Source organism: Nomascus leucogenys, chromosome 7b, assembly GCF_006542625.1.
Source record: "Nomascus leucogenys isolate Asia chromosome 7b, Asia_NLE_v1, whole genome shotgun sequence".
NCBI classification, from domain to species: Eukaryota; Metazoa; Chordata; class Mammalia; order Primates; family Hylobatidae; genus Nomascus; species Nomascus leucogenys.
In genome coordinates this window covers 45,622,365-45,641,392 of record NC_044387.1, presented here as the reverse complement: position 1 = coordinate 45,641,392, position 19,028 = coordinate 45,622,365, and the positions used below count along the sequence as shown (strand labels likewise).

At 51.5% G+C, this 19,028-nt stretch overlaps 1 protein-coding gene and 2 pseudogenes across 4 annotated transcripts in view; 1 reads left to right on the top strand and 2 right to left on the bottom strand.

Annotated features, from left to right (window-relative positions):
* KLHL22 (kelch like family member 22) overlaps positions 1-14,168 on the bottom strand; it is a 50,342-nt gene extending 36,174 nt beyond the window's left edge. For 2 of the 4 annotated variants that reach the window (XM_030815800.1, XM_030815802.1), the window contains exons 1-3: positions 9,376-10,905; positions 8,005-8,089; positions 7,227-7,481 (exon numbers count right to left, since the gene is read on the bottom strand). In XM_030815800.1, coding sequence (XP_030671660.1) covers positions 7,227-7,481; positions 8,005-8,067 — 318 coding nt within the window. In that variant the 5' untranslated portion in view covers positions 8,068-8,089; positions 9,376-10,905. Of the gene's footprint in view, positions 1-7,226; positions 7,482-8,004; positions 10,906-14,073 lie in introns of those variants that run through there. The other 2 variants (XM_030815801.1, XM_030815803.1) reach the window with 2 other exon arrangements.
* The window catches only part of LOC100596141, a 240,503-nt pseudogene that overhangs the window by 93,014 nt on the left and 128,461 nt on the right, over positions 1-19,028 (top strand).
* Positions 869-2,293, bottom strand: LOC105740058 (annotated as a pseudogene).

Genomic DNA, 19,028 nt, shown 5'->3' with positions numbered 1-19,028 from the left:
TAGGTGTGAGCCACCCTGCCTGGCCCAAAATTTTTTTAGTTTTTGTTTGTTTTTGAGAGATGGACCCTTGCTATGGTGTCCAGGCTGCAGTGCAGTGACATGATCCCACTACTCATCAGCGTGGGAGTTTTGACCTGGTCCATTTCCATCCTGGGCCAGTTCACACCTCTTTAGGCAACCCTGCTCCAGGAAGGTCACCATATTGATGCCAAATTTAGTGTGGATACCCTGTTGGCATGGCACACTGCAGCCCAGAACTCCTGGGCTCAAGCAATCCTCCGGCCTACTCTCCCAAGTAGCTGGGACTATAGGTTTAAGCCACCACGCCCTGCTCAAAAAACTTTTAACTGTGAGAATGGATGCTGAATGTTATCACATGCCTGCTCACCATGTCTGCAGATATGCTATATAGACATGTATGCAGATATGTTGGGTTGCCATGAATTGATGAATGCCATAATTCCCTGGCATGTAAGTAGTAAGACAGATTCCCTAGCATGAAACCAATTTTTTTTTTTTTTGAGACAAGGTCTTGCTGTGTCACCCAGGCTGGAGTGCAGTGGCACACTCACAACTCATGGCTCACTGTAGCCTCGACCTCCCCAGGTTTAAGTGATTCTCCCACCTTAGCCTCCCCAGAAGCAGAGACTACAGGTGTGCCTGGCTAATTTATGTTTTGTTTTGTTTTGTTCTTTTTTTTTTTTTTTTTGAGAGAGTCTCACTCTGTCGCCCAGGCTGGTGTGCAGTGGTGCGATCTCGGCTCACTGCAACCTCCGCCCCACAGGTTCAAGCGGTACTTCTGCCTCAGCCTCCCAAGTAGCTGGGATTACAGGCATGCGCCATGACACCTGGCTATTTTTTTTTTTTTTTGGCCTCTGAACTTTTTATTGGCCTTCTGCTCCCCAAAGGATACCCTGCTTCTGGTGGCTTAATGTCTCAGAACTTTGGTGTCGTTGGTCTCAGACACCACTTTGCCATCCACTATCTGGCAGGTGTTGGTCTTTTGGATGGTTTGCATGGAGTTGCTGCTGTCCAGGGCATCACCAAGATTGAAGTCCTCTCCATCTTCCAGCAGGCGGCAGTAGGTGGTGATCTCAGCCTCCAGCTTGACCTTAATGTTCACTAGGGCATCGTACTCCTGGGCCTGGCACTGCCCCTCTGCCCGGATTTGTGCCACCTCTGACTCTAGGTGCAGCAGGATCCCATTGAGCTGCTCCATCTACAGGGCATAGAAGGCCTCCACCTCCCTCAGGCTGTTCTACAAGCTGGGCTTCAGATTTCTCAAGGAGTCCAGGTTGATCTCCAAGGACTGGATGTACGTCTCAACTCCGTGATTGTCATCTCAGCAGTTCCAACCTCAGTGGACTGCATGGTGACCACTGTGGTGCTCTCCTCAATCTGCTGAGACCAGTACTTGTCCAGCTCCTGTCGTTTCTTCCGAGCCAGCTCGTCATATTGAGCCTGGATGTCTGCCACGATCTTGGCGAGGTCCTGAGATTTGGGGGAATCTACCTCCACAGTCAACCCAGAGCTGGCACTCTGGGCTTGTAGGCCTTTTACTTCCTCTTCATAGTTCTTCTTCATGAACAGCAGCTCCTCCTTGAGAGCCTCGATCTCTGTCTCCAGCTACAGCTGAGGGACACTGGTGTCATCAATGACCTTGAGAAGCCCATGTATGTCGCTCTCCACAGACTAGTGCATGGACAGCTCTGTCTCATACTTGACTCTAAAGTCATCAGCAGCAAGACGGGCATTGTCGATCTACAGAAAGATACGGGCGGTGTCCACAGTATTTGCAAAGATCTGAGCCCTCAGGTTCTTGATGGTCTTGAAGTAATGCCTCCAGTCTCTGACCTGGGTCCCTTCTTCTCCAAGTGCTTCTGGATTTTGCTCTCCAGCTTCCAGTTCTCAGTCTCCAGGCTCCTCGCTCTGTCCAGGTAGGAGGCCAGGCAGTCATTCGGGCTTTGTGTGGTCTCCTCGTTCTGGATGCCTCCCATTCCTGCCAGATCCCCAGCCATCCCCGCGGCCAGGCCCCCAGACTCCATGCTGCCCCGGAAGCTGGTGGAGCGGGACACGAAGATCCAGGAACCAGAGCCCTCGGCGCCTGCATAGACGCTGGCCACGCTGCTGACCGGCCAGGCGCCATAGCTGGGAGCCTGGACAGAGCCCAGGGACCGGTAGTTGGTGGAGAAGGTGGAGCAAGTGGTGAAGCTCATGCTGTCTGGGGAGGGGAGCAAGAGGACAGGACTCAGGCTTTGCCGACGACCTAATTTTTGTATTTTTAGTAGAGACGGGGTTTTGCCGTGTTGGCCAGGCTGGTCTCCAACTCTGGACCTCAGGTGATCCATCCGCCTCAGCCTCCCAAAGTGCTGGGATTATAGGCATGAGCCACCATGCCCAGCTTTGTTTTTTTCTTTTTGAGGCAGAATCTCACTCTCTCATCCAGTCTGGAGTGCAGTGGTGTGATCTCAGCTCACTGCAACTTCCACCTCCCAGGCTCAAGCAATTCTCGAGCCTCACCCTCCTGAGTAGCTAGAGTTACAGGTGTGCACCACTATGCCCAGCTAATTTTTGTATTTTTAGTAGAGAAGGGGTTTTGCCATGTTGGCCACACTGGTCTCGAACTCCTGGCCTCAAGTGATCTGCCGGCCTTGGGCTCCCATTGTGCTGGGATTACATGCATGAGCCACCGTGACCAGCCCTAATTTTTGTATTTTTTGTAAACATGGGGTTTCGCCACGTTGCCCAGGCTGGTCTCGAACTCCTGGGCTCAAGCAATCTGCCCACCTTGGCCTCCCAAAACGCTGGGGTTATAGGTGTGAGCCACTGTGCTCAGCCTTTTTTTTTTTTTTTTTTTTTTTTTTAAGAGAAAAGAGCTTTCTCACTTTGTCATCCAAGCTAGAGTGCAGTGGTGTGATCATGGCTCACTGCAGCCTCAAACTCTCAAGCTCAAGCTATCCTCCCTCCTCAGCCTCCCAAGTAGCTGGGACTATAGGCCATGCCACCATGCCCAGCTAACCAAAAAACAAATTTTTTTCTTTTTCTGAAACTGCTCTGAAAAAATTTAAATGGCATTGGAGTCTTTTCATAAAAGGCACACCTACCCTGGGAAACATCTGGGCTTTGTGTTCTGTGGGGAATACAACTTTCTCTCTCTTTTGGGGATAAAGTGCTATTAATTTTTTAAAAATAAAATCATCAATTGTATCCAAACTTTTAAAGTAACAGACATTGAGTTCAGCAAAGCAGTCTTTTATAATTCACAGATGGTATGAAAACTACAGGAGGGACGAGGTGACCCGTGGAGGTTGTATAAAAAGGACAGAGCCCTTGGGCTCTTCAGACTATAAGGGTCCAGGAGGGGAGGAGAAACCACCTCAGAAGCATACAAGGTTAAAGCATACAAGGTGGGTGTAGGGTCAGGGGAGCCAAAGTAAGTGTGCAATGAAAAGTTATTAACAAAAGTCAAAAAAAGAAGATGTAGTCTGGCCATCCAATTCCTAAATCATGTACAGAGTACACAGAAAGAGCAGAGGAGGCTTCCTGCAGCAGGGCAGTACAGCTCTCTGCCCTTCAGGAAAACTGAGATTCCTCCACCTGGGAAACAGCAAAGGACAATTAGGGAAAGCTCTCCAGAGGAGGAGACATCTCAGGCGGGCCAAAGAAGAAAAATTCCACAGGACAGAAAAGGCAGAGAAGAGGCCAGGCATGGTAGCTCACATCTGTAATCTGAACACTTTGGGAGGCCAAGGCAGGAGGATCACCTGAGGTCAGGAGTTGAAGACCAGCCTGGCCAACATGGCGAAACCCCGTCTCTACTAAAAACACAAAAATTAGCCAGTTTGGTGGCACACGTCTGTAATCCCAGCTACTCAGGAGGCTGAGGCAGGAGAATCACTTGAAACTGGGAGGCAGAGGTTGCAGTGAGCCGAGACTGCCCCACTGCACTACAGCCTGGGGGACAGGGTGAGACTCCATCTCAAAACAAACAAACAAACAAAAGGCTGGGCATGGTGTGGCTCACGCCTGTCATCCCAGCACTTTGGGAGGCCGAGGAGGGCAAATCACAAGGTCAGGAGTTCGAGATCAGCCTGGCCAACATGGTGAAACCCTGTCTCTACTAAAAATACAAAAAATTAGCCAAGCGTGGTGGCACACACCTGTAGTCCCAGCTACCCGAGAGGCTGAGGCAGGAGAATTGCTTGAACCCGGAGGCAGAGGTTGCAGTGAGCCGAGATTACACCACTGCACTCCAGCCTGGGTGACAAAGTGAGACTCTGTCTCAAAAAAAAAAAAAAAAAAAAGAAATTTATGTTTTTTGTAAAATCATTCAGACAATGCAGTAAACAGAAGAAAGTCAGCCTCCCTCTCCCTTTGCCCTTTGCTCGGTCCCCAGGATGCAGCAAGATCCTTCCAGATCTTCATGGTGGGATCATCTTCCACCAGGTCCTGATGTTTTTCACTCCCTATCAGTAGACACACCACACTGTCCAGTTTGCAAGTGGCTCCATTGGATAACACAGAACAGAAGGGCTCTGTCCTGCACCATGTTTCAGCACTGGGTGCATCATCCCACGGGAATGACACCTACATAGATACCCAACATACAACTGCAGGGCCCTAAACTATGGGCCAGCCCACCTCTAAATGCCCTTCTCTCTACCCTTGCCTATATCAAATATTACAAGACTCTCACACATCTTTACCAGTCATACTGGGAAAAAAATAGTCCTTTATCATTTTAACATTTCACAAGTAACTAAAACAAATAATAAACATGCTAACACTTGGGAATGGTCTATTTCTTTTCTTTTTTTTTTGAGACAGAGTTTCATTCTTGTTGCCCAGGCTGGAATGCAGTGGCGCGATCTCTGCTCACTGCAACCTCTGCCTCCCGGGTTCAAGCAATTCTCCTGCTTCAACCTCCTGAGTAGCTGGGATTACAGGAATGTGCTACCATGCCCAGCTAATTTTATATTTTTAGTAGAGACGGGGTTTTGCCATGTTAGTCAGGCTGGTCTCCAACTCCTGACCTCAAGTGACCCACCCTCCTCGGCCTCCCGAAGTGCTGGAATTATAGGAGTGAGCCACCGAGCCTGGCCTCTTTCTCAGCTCACTGCAACTTCCGCCTCCTGGGTCCAAGTGATTCTCCTGCCTCAGCCTCCCAAGTAGCTGGGATTACATGCGTGTGCCACCACGCCCCACCAGTTTTTGTATTTTTAGTAGAGACGGGGTTTCACTATGTTGGCCAGGCTGGTCTCGAATTCCTAATCTCAGGTGATCCACCTGCCTCGGCCTCCCAAAGTGCTAGGATTACAGGCGTGAGCCACCACATCCGGCCTCTTTTTGGTTTTTTTGAAACAGGGTCTTGCTCTGTCGCCCAGGCTGGAGTGCAGTGGCGCAATCTCGGCTCAATCTCGGCTCACTGCAACCTCCGCATCCCGTGTTCAAGCAATTCTCCTGCCTCAGCCTCCCAAGTAGCTGGGATTATAGGCACCCACCACTACACCCAGCTAATTTTTTTTTTTTTTTTTTTTTTTTTAAGTAGAGACAGGGTTTCACCATGTTGGCCAGGCTAGTCTCAAACTCTTGGCCTCAAGTGATCCACCTGCCTCGGCCTCCCAAAGTGCTGGGATTAACAGGTGTGAGCCACCGCGCCTGGCCTCTATTTCTTATTTACACACACACACACACACACACACACACACCCCTCTGAGATGACTCTGGGCTCTTCCAATAATGTTGCCACTCTCCCGCTCCCCTTCCCAATGGAGGTGGAGGGATGCGGGGGTGTTAGTGATGCATTGTAATCGTCTCGGAGAGCAGGACACCTCTCATAAGAGGTTTACCCAAGGGGGGGCTGTGGAAAGGGCTAGAAATTGCTCCTGGAGGACGTGGAAAGCCACATAAGGTTTTTGACAGATTAGGGAAAGGCAGTGCCTACACTGTTATCTTCAGAAAGAGTGGTATGACACTAAATCAAGAAGAGCTGAGAGAGTGAGCCCAGGGGATCCCACAGGCTCCGCAGCCTCTAGCCATCCTCTCCTATACAGGTCCTAAGTCCCCTGCAGGGGGCCCTCAGCTCCTCTACGCTACCCACTGTCCTGTATGTTATCTTAATGCTTATTAAAGGCCTCAGCTGAATTTCCCTGGTGAACTGAAAGAACTCTGCTGCTCCTGGACACATCTGCACCAAGCCACCACTGGGTCACATTCTCCAAAACTCCTTCTGGAGACAGAAGGCACTTAAACCATACATATTTTGCTTGATAGTTCCTAATTAAAGAGAGAGAGAGAGATAAAGAGAAAGAGAGAGAGAACTACAACCAAGCCTTGAAGACAAAATGATCAAACAGAATCAGAGCTAGAATGGAACACCTCAGGCTTGGAGTCCCATGACAACCTTGCTGGGGACCACGAGTGGCCCTCAGTCCTTCTCAGGCTCATGCCACCTATGTGAAATAAGGGTGGCGACACCCACCTCCTCGAGTGCAGAGCAGTGCAGACAACGGAGCAAATGGTGTACTGATCTGCTATCTGTGCACATAAATTTATTCATTTAAGCCATGGGTATTGTTTGAATATGTGAAAACCACGTTAGGCGCTAGGGATAAGAGACAGATTCCAACCCAGTGGAAAAGACAGATAAGCCAGTGGTTCCTCACACTGTGCCAAGTGCTGGGATGGGGTCACGAAGGAGGCCATAGGAAACCCCAGAGGGGCCACAGAGCTCACTGGGAGGGCCAGAGACTAACACCTGAGGGATGAGACGTGTGAGCCAGAAGGTGATGCATACACAGCAATAATTACTGAGGGAGGGGAGGAATGGTAAGGGAGGGGAGGGGAGGGGAGGAGAGAAAGGAGGAAAGAAAAAAGAGAGAAAAGGAAAAGGAAAAGAGAGGGAAGGGAAGGGAAGGGAAGGGAAGGAAGGGAAGGGAAGGGAAGGGAAGGGAAGGGAAGGGAAGGGAAGGGAAGGGAAGGGAAGGAAGGGAGGAGAGGGGAGGGGAGGGGAGGGGAGGCAAAGCCCAAGAGACAGGATCGCTGAATGAAAAATGAACTCTAAGACCCCCTTCTGTCTCTCATACTTGTGACTAAGTCATAACCACAAGGAGTAGGGGAGGCTCTGAGGTGAGCAGGAGACCAGCCACTGTCACCGCCGGTACCTTTACTAGCAGAGCCAGGATTACCTTTGTTATTCTTCTTACAAACAGTTCTAGTGAACTCACCTGAAGTAATCGCAGGACGCAGCCAGCAGGATGCGATGGGCCTCGATGTGTCTGCCCTCCACCACCAGCACAACATCGAAGAGGATTCCACTGTCCCGGAGAGCCAGCAGCCCTCGGAGCAGAGCCTGGGAGTGCTGTGCGCTGCGGTAGGTGTTGTTCACGCAGTGTGGGTGGGAGGGCTGTGCAGGCAACTTGCAGAGCTGGGTGAACTCCTGCTCCTCCGCCATCCTGACAGCCACAGCTTACCACTGTGGCCTGACAGTTGGCAAAACAGGGGACAGGGGTGAGCAGGCAGGCATCAGACCCACCACACACGGACTGGCCAGCTCTATTGCTCCCCTTGCTCCTGTGCCTCCCTCAGGCTCACCTGTTTTCCCTCTATTTCCAAATCCCCTAATTCCTTCTCCTCTCCCACCTCTAGTCCAACTTCCTGATGGCCTTCTTCCTGATGACCTCTGTGCCATCATGCCCAAGACTCTTTATCTCATTGTATCTTCTTCAGCGGCAAAGTCAAACAGAAGGGTTTTGGGAAACAGACTGACCTGGGTTGGAGCCCAACTCCACAGGGACTTACAACATGACCAAACTAAGCCTCGAGCTCCCCAATTGTAAAAAGAGAGATAAAAGTACCCACCCCATTGGGATATTCTAAAATTGGTAAAACAATGAACATGAAGCATAAGCATACACCAGGTTCTCAAGAGCTCTTCCTCCCTCCCATTGAATGAACAAAATTGGGTTCTTCCTCATAGTAATGGATGCATAAAAATGGCAGGACCTGAGTAGTGGTCAGGAGACACAGAGCCAGGAGTCTGGGAGGTGGGTGCCAAGGGGGTGGCATTTCCAGGGCCTACTTTCTTTTACTGAAATTCTGAGAGTCAAGCACAGTAACTGTGATTGAACCTGATGCATTTAAATTCATCTGCATTGCCTTTTAAATTAAAGGTTATCTTCTAATAATTGAGTCAGTACGTTCAAAAACCGCAAACTGATTTGAATAGGAGCCTCTAAAACCTAACCAGTAAAACGAACCTACTGCAAATGCACTTTTGCCATGGACCAACCAAAAGTGACTGTGGATAGCCAGCTGCTCAGGTCAGGGAGTGGCCAGTCCCACACTGCAAGGCATGGCCAAGCTGTAGGCTCTATAGGCACAGCACAGTCAGCTACAAGATGTGAACATCTGTCTTCTCCACCTCACTTCATCCTACTTTCCTCTCCCCAAAATATGTTTATTCTCCAACTACCTTCGGTCATGCATCACTTAATGTTGGGGATACATTCTGAGACATGCATCGCTGGAGGCAATTTCCTCAGTGTGTGAACATCACAGGGCACACCTACACAAACCTAGATGGTAGAGACTACTACACATCTAGGCCATAAGGTACAGCCAATTGCTGCTAAGCTACATACTTGTACAGCATGTTACTGTAGTTCTGAATGAAAAAAACACACTGTTTTTCCTCTCCTCTTATACCACAACAACAAACACAGGAGACTTCTGTGACCAAATGTGTGAGGGTTTTTCCCCATTAACAAGCAAGCAATCAATTCTGCCACAGATACCAGCTGGGTGTCTTCTAATTCAGCAGTCCCCAATCTTTTTGGCACTAGGGACCACTTTTGTGGAAGACAATTTTTCCACGGGGTCGGGGAATGGTTTCGGGATCAAACTGTTCCACCTCAGATTATCAGGCATTAGCTAGATTCTCTTTCAGAGCACATAATCTGGACCCCTCACATGCACGGTTCACAACAGGGTTTGTGCTCCTATGAGAATCTGATGCCACCTCTGATCTGACAGGAGGTGGAGCTCAGGTGGTAGTGCTGGATCGCCCTCCGCTCACCTCCTGCTGTGCCACCTGGTTCCTAACCAGCCACGGACTGATACAGGTCTGAGGCCTGGGGGTTGGGGACCCCTGCGCTAATTCAACTCTAACACTATCTACCTGGAGACAGTGTCTGATCCCACAGGTTGAGGGCTGAGTCTCCCAGGTTGTTTCACCTGTGCTTCTGACCAATAGGCTATAAATTGGGGTTCCCAAGATCCCCTTCTTGGGTTCAATTAATTTGTTAGAGCGACTCACAGAACTCAGGCAAATATTCATGTCTACTGGTTTGTTATAAAGGGTATTGCAAAGGATACAGATGAAGAGATGCATGGGGCCAGACATGTGGGAAGTGGTGCAGAGCTTCCAGGCCCTCTCCAGGAACATCATCCTTTAGGAGCCTCCACGTGTTCAACTATCCAGAAGTTTTCCAAACCCAGTCATTTAGAATTTTTATGGAAGCTTCATTATGTACGCATGACTGATTAAATCACTGGCCATTGGTGATAAACTTAATCTTCAGCCTGTCTCCCTTCTCCGGAGGTTGAGAGGTGAGGCTGAAAGTCCCAACCCTCCTATGCCTGCCTTGGCCTTTCCTGTCACCAGCTCCCATCCTGAAGCTACCTAGGGGCTGCTGGCCAGCATACAAAAAGGCATCACTCTGGAGAGTCCAAAGATTTTAGAAGTTGCATGCCAAGAAATGAGACAAGACCAAATATATATTTCACAATATCACAGTACTGAATACTATAGGCAACTGTAACACAATGTTATTTGTGTATCTAAACATAGACAAGGTACAGTAAAAATATGGGACCACTATCCTTCATGTGGTCTGGTCTGTCACTGACTGAAACGTCACTGTGTGGCACATGATTATATATCTTTAAAAGAAAAAATGAAAAATAGATGCTAATATAAAACTTGCCAGAAAGAAGAAGTCTCTCTCTTCACTACTGAGATTCAGGGTCACCACCCACCCCACCCCTTGGAGGCTCTACTGCTTCCCATCAAACATACTCAGTTATCCGTGCCTGCCCCTCAGTCTGCCTCCAGGACCTGGGACCTCTACCCAGCCACCCACCCATTCCTCTCCCCATCCCTGGGCTGGCTCATCTTTCTCACCAAGGCCCCAGAGATGGCCAGAGCCAAGGTGTATCCCCCATGACCACCTCTCACTTAGGATTCTCTTGCCTGGAAACTCTGACCTATGATAATTCTCCCTTTTCTGACCTCTCTCTTTCATCCCACACACCCTGCTCGAGCCCACCCGTCTTTCCCAGTGGTTCATATTCCCAGTTTCACCTACAGCTCAGTGCCTAATCTAGCTAGTAAGCCCTCCAACTTGTCTAATTTTGTTATCAAAGCTACCATTTCCATCTTGGAAACCTCACTGTCTTAATGATATTTTTCCTTTCTAACCCACGTGCCCTATGAACCCACTAGTTCTGATTCCTTCACCTCTCCTCCATCTCAGACAGCCACCCTCTACTCCTCCAGGGCCACCACTCTGGGTCAGACCACAGCAGTGGTCTGACCAGTTTCCCTACCTCTTGTCTCATCCTTCCCAGGCTGTTCTCCTTCAAGCCTTATCTACTTAGCCCCATCAGTAGTCCTTAGTCCAAAAGGGATACCTATCATCCCCTGAACACCTTTAGTCACCCATCTAGGCCATTCTGTCTCTCATAGTCCCAAATTGGTCAAGGTCTAGCTCAATTACTTCTCCCTCTATCGTTGTACAGAGAACATGACAAATATGCCCCACCATTCAAACATGCCTTTTTTTTTTTAGATGGAGTCTCGCTCTGTCACCCAGGCTAGAGTGCAATGGTGCAATCTCGGCTCACTGCAACCTCTGCCTCTCAGATTCAAGTGATTCTCCTGCCTCAGCCTCCCCAGTAGCTGGGATTACAGGCATGCGCCACCACACCCAGCTAATTTTCTTGCATTTTTAGCAGAAACGGGGTTTCACCATGTTGGTCAGGCTGGTCTCGCATTCCCGACCTCAGGTGATCCATCTGCCTTGGCCTCCCAAAGTGCTGGGATTACAGGCGTGAGCCACTGCGCCCAGCCCAAACATGCCTATTTACCCACCACAAGGAGATTCCGGCTTCTTGAGGGGTGAGGCTTTATCTCACAAACATCTCAAAAGCCCCCATGGCTGGCTGCACCACTTGCTAATGACAGACTCTGGGCACTTGTCTCATATATCCACGCCTCAGCTTTCTCATCACCACCATGACCACTGCAGAGTCAAGAGGGCCTCCTTCTCTGAGGGTGACCTCCACAACTGACTACCCCAACAGACATCAAGCCCCCAGGTGGCTCCTCACTTTATGTGAGCATAGTAGTGCCTCTGCTCTCTTGGGAAGGGATAAATGGCAGCTACTCCCTAAACACCTACTGCAAGAACGAGTACGGTAAAACAGAAAGACATCGTCCATGGGCAGGCAAAGCACATTTACCAAGTACAATTTAAGAAACCTAGCTAGGGGCTAAGGGGGATGTGCCAAAAAATGAATCAATTCTCTGCTGTGAAGGAGCACAGCACAGGGTGCAACATTTAAAACATTTAAAACCACATCTATACGGTTTTAAATCACCAAAACGTCCACCCTCAGGAGAACAGATGTCATGGCACAGTGATTTGACAGAACATTAGTCAACAGTCAAAATGTGCAAAGTGGCCAGGCGTGGTGGCTCACGCCTGTAATCCCAACACTTCGGGAGGCTGAGGCGGACGGATCATGAGGTCAGGAGTTCAAGACCAGCCTGGCCAACATAGTGAAACCCCATCTCTACTAAAAATACAAAAAATTAGCCGGGCACGGTGGCAGGCGCCTATAATCCCAGCTACTTGGGAGGCTGAGGCAGGAGAATAGCGCCATTGCACTGCAGCCTGCATGACAGCGCAAGACTCCATCTCAAAAACAAAAAACAAACAAAAAAACAATGTGCAAAGTAGGCTGGGCACAGTGGCTCATGCCTGCAATCCCAGCACTTTGGGAGGCCAACGTGGGAGGATCACCTGAGGTCAGGAGTTCAAGACCAGCCTGGCCAACATGAGGAAACCCCATCTCTACTAAAAATACAAAAATTAGCCGGGCATGGTGGCGCAAGCCTGTTATTCCAGCTACTCGGAAGGCTTAGGAAGGGGGAAGCTGAGGCAGGAGAATCGATTGAACCCAGGAGGTGGAGGTTGCAGTGAGCCAAGATTGCACCATTGCACTCCAGCCTGGGCGACAGAGCCAGACTTTGTCCCTCCCAAAAAAAAAAAAAAAAAAGTGCAAAGTAGGCTGGGCATGGTGGCTCATGCCTGTAATCCCAGTGCCTTGGGAGGTCCAGGTAGGTGGAGTTCAAGACCACCTTGGGCAATATAGCGCGACCCTTTCTCTACAAAAAATTTAAAAATTAACTAGGCATGGTGGTATACACCTGTAGTCCTGGCTATCTGGGGTGAGACAGCTTAAGGTTCACTGCAGCCTCAAGCTTCCAGGTTCAAGTGATCCTCCCATCTCAGCTTCATCAGAAGCTGGAACAATAGGAGCTCACCACTGCGCCCGGCTAATTTTTCAAATTTTCTTTGTCGAGAAGAGGTTTCATTATATGGTGTAGGCTAGAGTGCAGTGGTAGGGTCTTGGCTCACTGCAGCCTTCATCTCCTGGGTTCAAGCGATTCTCCCACCTCAGCCTCCCAAGTAGCTGGGATTACAGGAGCGTACCACCACACCCAGCTAATTTTTGTATTTTTAGTAGAGACACAGTTTCACCATGTTGGCCAGGCTAGTCTCTCCTGACCTCAGGTGATCTGCCAGCCTTGGCCTCCCAAAGTGCTGGGATTACAGGCATGAGCCACCGCCCGCCCCTGGGCCCCATTTTCACTTGACACACGGCTACTCTAGCCTGAAGCTCTTCCCCAGTCTCATATCCCCAATTTTAGTCATCACAAGCCAAGTTCCCCCTGTTTTGTACTGTTCGAAGTTTCAGTGGGGAGAAGAAAGGAAGCTTAAGGTGCCACATAGCTACAAACTGAAGGATATAAGATGAATTTTTATGAAGTGATGGATGGCACAGTCAAAATCATTTCAGAGGAACTTTCAGTTCGGTAACATTTTACTGAGTAGATACCCTCAGTCTTCTGTAGGGCCCCCGAACGAGCAGTATCCCCTCAAAGAAACTCAATCCTTGGCAGCATGAAGCAAGGTCGGCCACAAAGGCAGAGGGGGCGGCTGGGGTAGAGGAGAGGGAGTGGGTCCTGATTCCCAGCCGGGCAGCCTTCCAAAGGGTGCGCTCTGGAAGAATCTCCCAGGGAGCCGACTTGGAGGCACTCGGCGCGCCCAGGCCCGGCCCCGCGGAGGGCCGGAGCGAGGGCGCCCAGGGAGGAGCCCAGGCGGAAGGTGGCGGTGCCCCGCTGCCCGCCCCAGATCCACTCGGCTCGGCCCGCACCGGATCTAAAATGGTCAGAACTGGCAGCCGACGCTTCGCGCTCTGGTGATTTTGCACTGACAGAGCGATCTCCGGCTCCTCTCAGGAAACCGGGCAAGCTGGCGAGGCTGGGCTCCTACGGCTGCAGTCCCCAGGCCCGATCCAGGGAACTGAGGCTCGTCATGCCGGCCCCAAGTCGCCTGCCTGTTGCAAGGCCGCCCGCTCCAGCGCGGAGGGCCGCGGCCAGGAAGGCCGCACTCGGACTTGCAGCAGGCAACAGGGCCCGCCCGGGTGCCAGGAGGCCGGCGCGCCCGCAGCCGCGCTAAGGAGGCCTCGCACCCTGGCCCCTGGCCGAGCGCCAGATCCCGGCCCCTACGCGCCCGCGCCCGGGGATCCCGCCGGCCGCGTCCCCGCCACGTCAGGCCGCAGGCTCTCCTCAGGTCGCCGCCCCCGCGCCTCCGGCCCGAGCCCGCCCCCGCGCCCCTCGGACTCCGCGCCGCTAGCTAGTCCCCTGCCCAGCGATGCCTGCTTGCTGCCCGCCCCCCGCGTTCGCCGCCGCCCGGCCCTGCCGGCTCACGCCTCGCAGCTGACCTGGTGCCGCCGCTAGCCGAGGCCGCACTCGCAGCAGGAGGGAGGCGGGAGGCGTGAGGCGAGAGGCGGGAGGCAGGAGGCGGGGCGAGAGGCGCGCGCGGGGCGGGGACCTCGGCCGTCACGTGAACGCGCCGCGCAGGCGCCGGGCGGGCCGGACGCAGGCCCGGGGGTTCCCGGCCCGGCCAGGTGGCAGCGCGGGGGCGGCCCTGGGGCGGGGAGACAGGGGGCGGTTCCCCTCCGGCGCTCTGCGGAGGACAGCAGCGATCGCCAAGGCTCAGTGAGTCCCCGCACTAGCGCGGCACCTGGCACTTGGCGGGGCCGAATCAACGAATGAGCGCATTTGTCGAGAGTCGCGCCGTCTGAATCCATTGACTCTTTCCTTGCCTCGGTCCTGCCCTCATTCCTCGACTCACTCCCTCCTGCCCTTCCTCACTATCTCCCTCCCCGCTCATATCCTCCCTCCCCTTTCCTCATTCCTTTCTTCACTCTCTTCTCTCCTCTCTTCCTCTCTTACTCCCCCCTCTCATTCCCTCCCTCCCTCCTTCACTCTCTCATTCCCTCCCTTCCTATCTTACCCCCATTCCCTTCCCCCCTCACTCATTCACTCCCTCCCTCTCCCCCTCTCATCCCCTCCCTCTCTCATTCCTTTTCCCTCCCTCCTTCACTCTAGTTCTCCCCTCCCTCTCTCATTCCTTCCCTCCCTGTCTCACCTTCCCCCCTCTTTCCCTCCCTCCCTCTCCCCTTCTCCCATTGCCTCCCTCCCTCTTTGATTCCCTTCTTTCCTCCTCTCCTCCTTCTCTTGTTCCCTTCTTCACGCACTCATTCCCTCCCTCCCGCGCCTGCTCCTTCCGCGGTCGGTGCCGCTGACCGTAGCGCGCCCCCTGCGGGATATCGGGGAGAATCGCCGAACACCGCCAGAGTGAACAGGTGCTAGTTTGTGTGTCTGTTCCTTTACTGAGATTTTGCAGTAAATCTAATTCCTAGTCTTAAAGCCTGGTCCCAGAGGTCCGTGCGCGGGTCTTGGCATTCATTTTTCTCCACCTCACCTCCGAGCAGGTCCCATCCTCCAAGGCGTATCCGTAATGGCTGCGCCCAGAGCTTGGAGCCACAGAGCCTCCTGATGGGATAAGGTTGGAGTGTCCCACACTGTGGTTTTGAGAGGGACTGGAGAGAGTGGTGGGGGGAGGATGTGGCTGGAGATGGCTTATGGTTAGAAAGAAAGGTGGGGCCGGGCGTGCTGGCTGGCGCCTGTAATCCCAACACTTTGGGAGGCCGGAGACGGGCGGATCACGAGATCAGGAGATGGAGACCATCCTGGCCAACATGGTGAAACCCCATCTCTACCAAAACACACACACAAAAACTAGCCGGTCGTGGTAGCGCGCACCTGTAGTCCCAGCTACTCGGGAGCCTGAGGCAGGACAATCGCTTGAACCCGGGAGGCAGAGGTTGCAGTGAGCCGAGATCACGCCTCACTGCACTCCAGCCTGGTGACAGAGCGAGACTCCGACTCAAAAAAAAAAAAGTGGAAGGGGAATGTAAAAGGAGGAAAATACACGGAAGAGAATTGCTGTCCTGGCTGAGTCCAGAGAGATAACTGAGGGTCCCAGACAAGGATCAAGAGAACGGGATTGGCTTCCAGAGGCAGAGGTTCCAAATGGGAGTGGGCTTCCTCCTAGAAAGGCTTTCTGGAGGAGACCCCCCCTACTGTGTAACAGAGGAGGACTTTGGGATTAAGAAAAGCATTCCAGCAAGCCGACAGTGTCAGCAAATGTGGAAGTGAGATCCTTCAAAGTGAGTGGTGTGGAGGTTTCCAGAATTTTCTGAGCCTGAAGGGAAGGTTGGAGAGCCGACCCTGCCCTCTGGAGGCTTGACTTAGCCCTGAGGGCACCCTGTAGCCAGGGTGGGCAGATGCCAACATGGTGGAGAGGAAGACTGAGTAGGGAGCCAGCCACAGTGCTGTGGTCTCAGACAGGCAGGGAGTGAAGACGAGAGTGGAGCAGGCTAGAAACCTGGGAAGGAAGCAGGTTCCCCAGTATAAGCCCAGTGATGTGTGAAGAATGAGCCCAGGAGATGGGTGGGGAAGTAGGCCCACCCTGGCTACAGGGGAGCCAGAGCAAGAGCAGGTTTCGGGGAAGATGAGGCCCAGCTTGGCTCCAGGTAGGGGAAGACTAATCTCCAAGGCCCAATGGGACCAGGTGTAAGGGTGGACCCAGAGAGCAGAGGAAAAGGAATCCTGGGGCAGCAACAAGAATGCCACTGTGGTCTCAATGTTGGTACCCCCAAAATTCCTATGTTGGAACTGAATCCTCAGTGTGATACTATTATAAAGTATGGCCTTTGGGAGGGGTTTAGGTCATGAGGGTGAAGTCCTCACCATAGGATCAGTGTATAAAAGAGGTTCGGGCCGGGCGTGGTGGCTCACGCTTGTAATCCCAGCACTTTGGGAGGCCGAGGCGGGCGGATCACGAGGTCAGGAGATCGAGACCACGGTGAAACCCTGTCTCTACTAAAAATACAAAAAAATTAGCCGGGCGTGGTGGCGGGTGCCTGTAGTCCCAGCTACTCGGAGAGGCTGAGGTAGGAGAATGGCGTGAACCCGGGAGGCGGAGCTTGCAGTGAGCCGAGATTGCGCCACTGCACTCCAGCCTGGGTGACAGAGCAAGACTCCGTCTCAAAAAAAAAAAAAAAAAAAAAGAGGTTCGAAGGAGCTCATCCCCCACTTTTGCCAGGTGAGGACACTGTAATAAGCACCATCTTCAAGGCAGAGAATTGGCCGGGCGCAGTGGCTCACGCCTGTAATCCCAGCACTTTGGGAAGCCGAGGCGGGAGGATCACGAGGTCAGGAGATCGAGCCCATCCTGGCTAACACAGTGAAACCCCGTCTCTACTAAAAATACAAAAAATTAGCCAGGCATGGTGGTGGGCACCTGTAGTCCCAGCTACTTGGGAGGCTGAGGTAGGAGAATGGCGTGAACCCGAGAGGCGGAGCTTGCAGTGAGCTGAGATCGCACCACTGCACTCTAGCCTGGGCGACAGAGTGAGACTCCGTCTCAAAAAAAAAGAAAAAGGCAGAGAACAGACCCCTCACTGGACACTGGGGCTTTTTTCTTAAGGCTACTGTGTCATATAAAATTTATATTAAATTGATATGCTTTTCTCTTGTTAATCTGTCCTTTGTTAGAGGGGTGTCAACCAGGAACCTTGTGATGGGTGAGGAAAAAATATTACCTTTTCCCCCTCCTCTTTCTGTCACCCAACAAACAAGTGGGGTGGCAAAGACACCCCACTTGGGACAACTGGCAAAAGGTAAGCATTCTTACCAAGGTTGACTGTCTCACATCGCTGCCTGTAGTACTCAGCTGAGAGTGGAAGGTGAAAACTTCTTGTCCCTTCCTTTCCAAATTCAAATTAGCGGAAGAAAATATTGTGTCCGGATTGTGACTCTTGCTTAAATTTGGTTGAGGGGTAACCGTTTGTTATTGATCCTTTCCTCCCAGGCACACTTACCTCTTTCCTGTTTGTTTTGTTTGTGTCCTGAGAGCTTGGCTTTATGACCAGTGAGAATATTCTCCCCGATCTCTGAATAGCCAGTGGGTGCAAGTGACAGCTTGCTTTAGGAGAGCTTGTGTTAGGGTTGCAAGTAACAGCTTGTATTATTACAAACTCCTCTGTCCTGGTCAGAAAAATAGAAGGTTCGGTTTTTGTTTATTTGTTTGTTTTTTGTTTTGTTTTAATAGTCTTGCTCTTTCGGCCAGGCTGGAGTGCAGTGGCATGGTGGCATGATCTTGGCTTATTGCAACTTCTGCATCCTGGGCCCAAGTGATTCTTCTGCCTCAGCTTCCTGAGTAGCTGGGACTACAGGTACACACTACCATGCCCAGGTAATTTTTTTTGTATTTTTAGTAAAGAGGGGGATTCACCATGTTGCGCAGAGTGGTCTCTTTTTTTTTTTTTTTTTTAATTCTTTTCTGAGACAGAGTCTTGCTCTGTCACCCAGGCTGGAGTGCAATGGCGGGATCTCGGCTCAGCCTCCTGAGTAGCTGGGATTACAGGCACCTGCCACTATGCCAGCTAATTTCTGTATTTTTAGTAGAGACAGGGTTTCACCATGTTAGTCAGGCTGGTCTCGAACTCCTGACCTCAGATGATCTGCCCGCCTCGGCCTCCCAAAGTGCTGGGATTACAGGCGTGAGCCACTGCGCCTGGTCTCTTTTATTTTTAAGATACAGGGACTCACCCAAGCTGGTCAGGAACTCCTGGCCTCAATCCACCTGTCTCAGCCTCCCAAAGTGTTAGGATTACAGGCATGAGGGACCACGCCCGGCCAAAGAGAAGGTTCTGAACCTTCTCTTTTTCTGACCGTGACAGAGGAGTTTGTAATAAGTGGGCCTAGTCCATAAGGGGTTTTTGTTGTCTCAGTATTCATTGGTGTGATAGATGAGCCAGTCCGTGACTGGAGACGTGACAGTGTTCTGTACGAGATGACATCCTTAGTCACCTGTGTCAACAAAGATGCCTTCTGGCTGGGCACGGTGGCTCACGCCTGTAATCCTAGCACTTTAGGAGGCTGAGGCGGGCAGATCATGAGGTCAGGAGTTAGAGACCAGCCTGACCAACATGGTGAAACCCCGTCTCTACTAAAAATACAAAAAAATTAGCCAGGTGTGGTGGCGCATGCCTGTAATCCTAGCTATTCGGGAGGCTGAGGCAGGAGAATCTGTTGAATCTAGGAGGTGGAGGTTGCAGTGAGCCAAGATTGCGCCACTGTACTCTAGCCTGGGTGACAGAGCGAGACTCCTTCTCAAAAAAAAAAAAAAAAAACCAAAAAAAACCCAAAGGTGCCTTCTTTCTTTTGACTTGTCTTTGCAAGTGGTCTGGATTTGAGAGTGCTGAATCTTTGTGCACCCTCTTTGGAGGGTGTCTTTCTTTCTCTCTCTCTCTCTTTTTTAAGA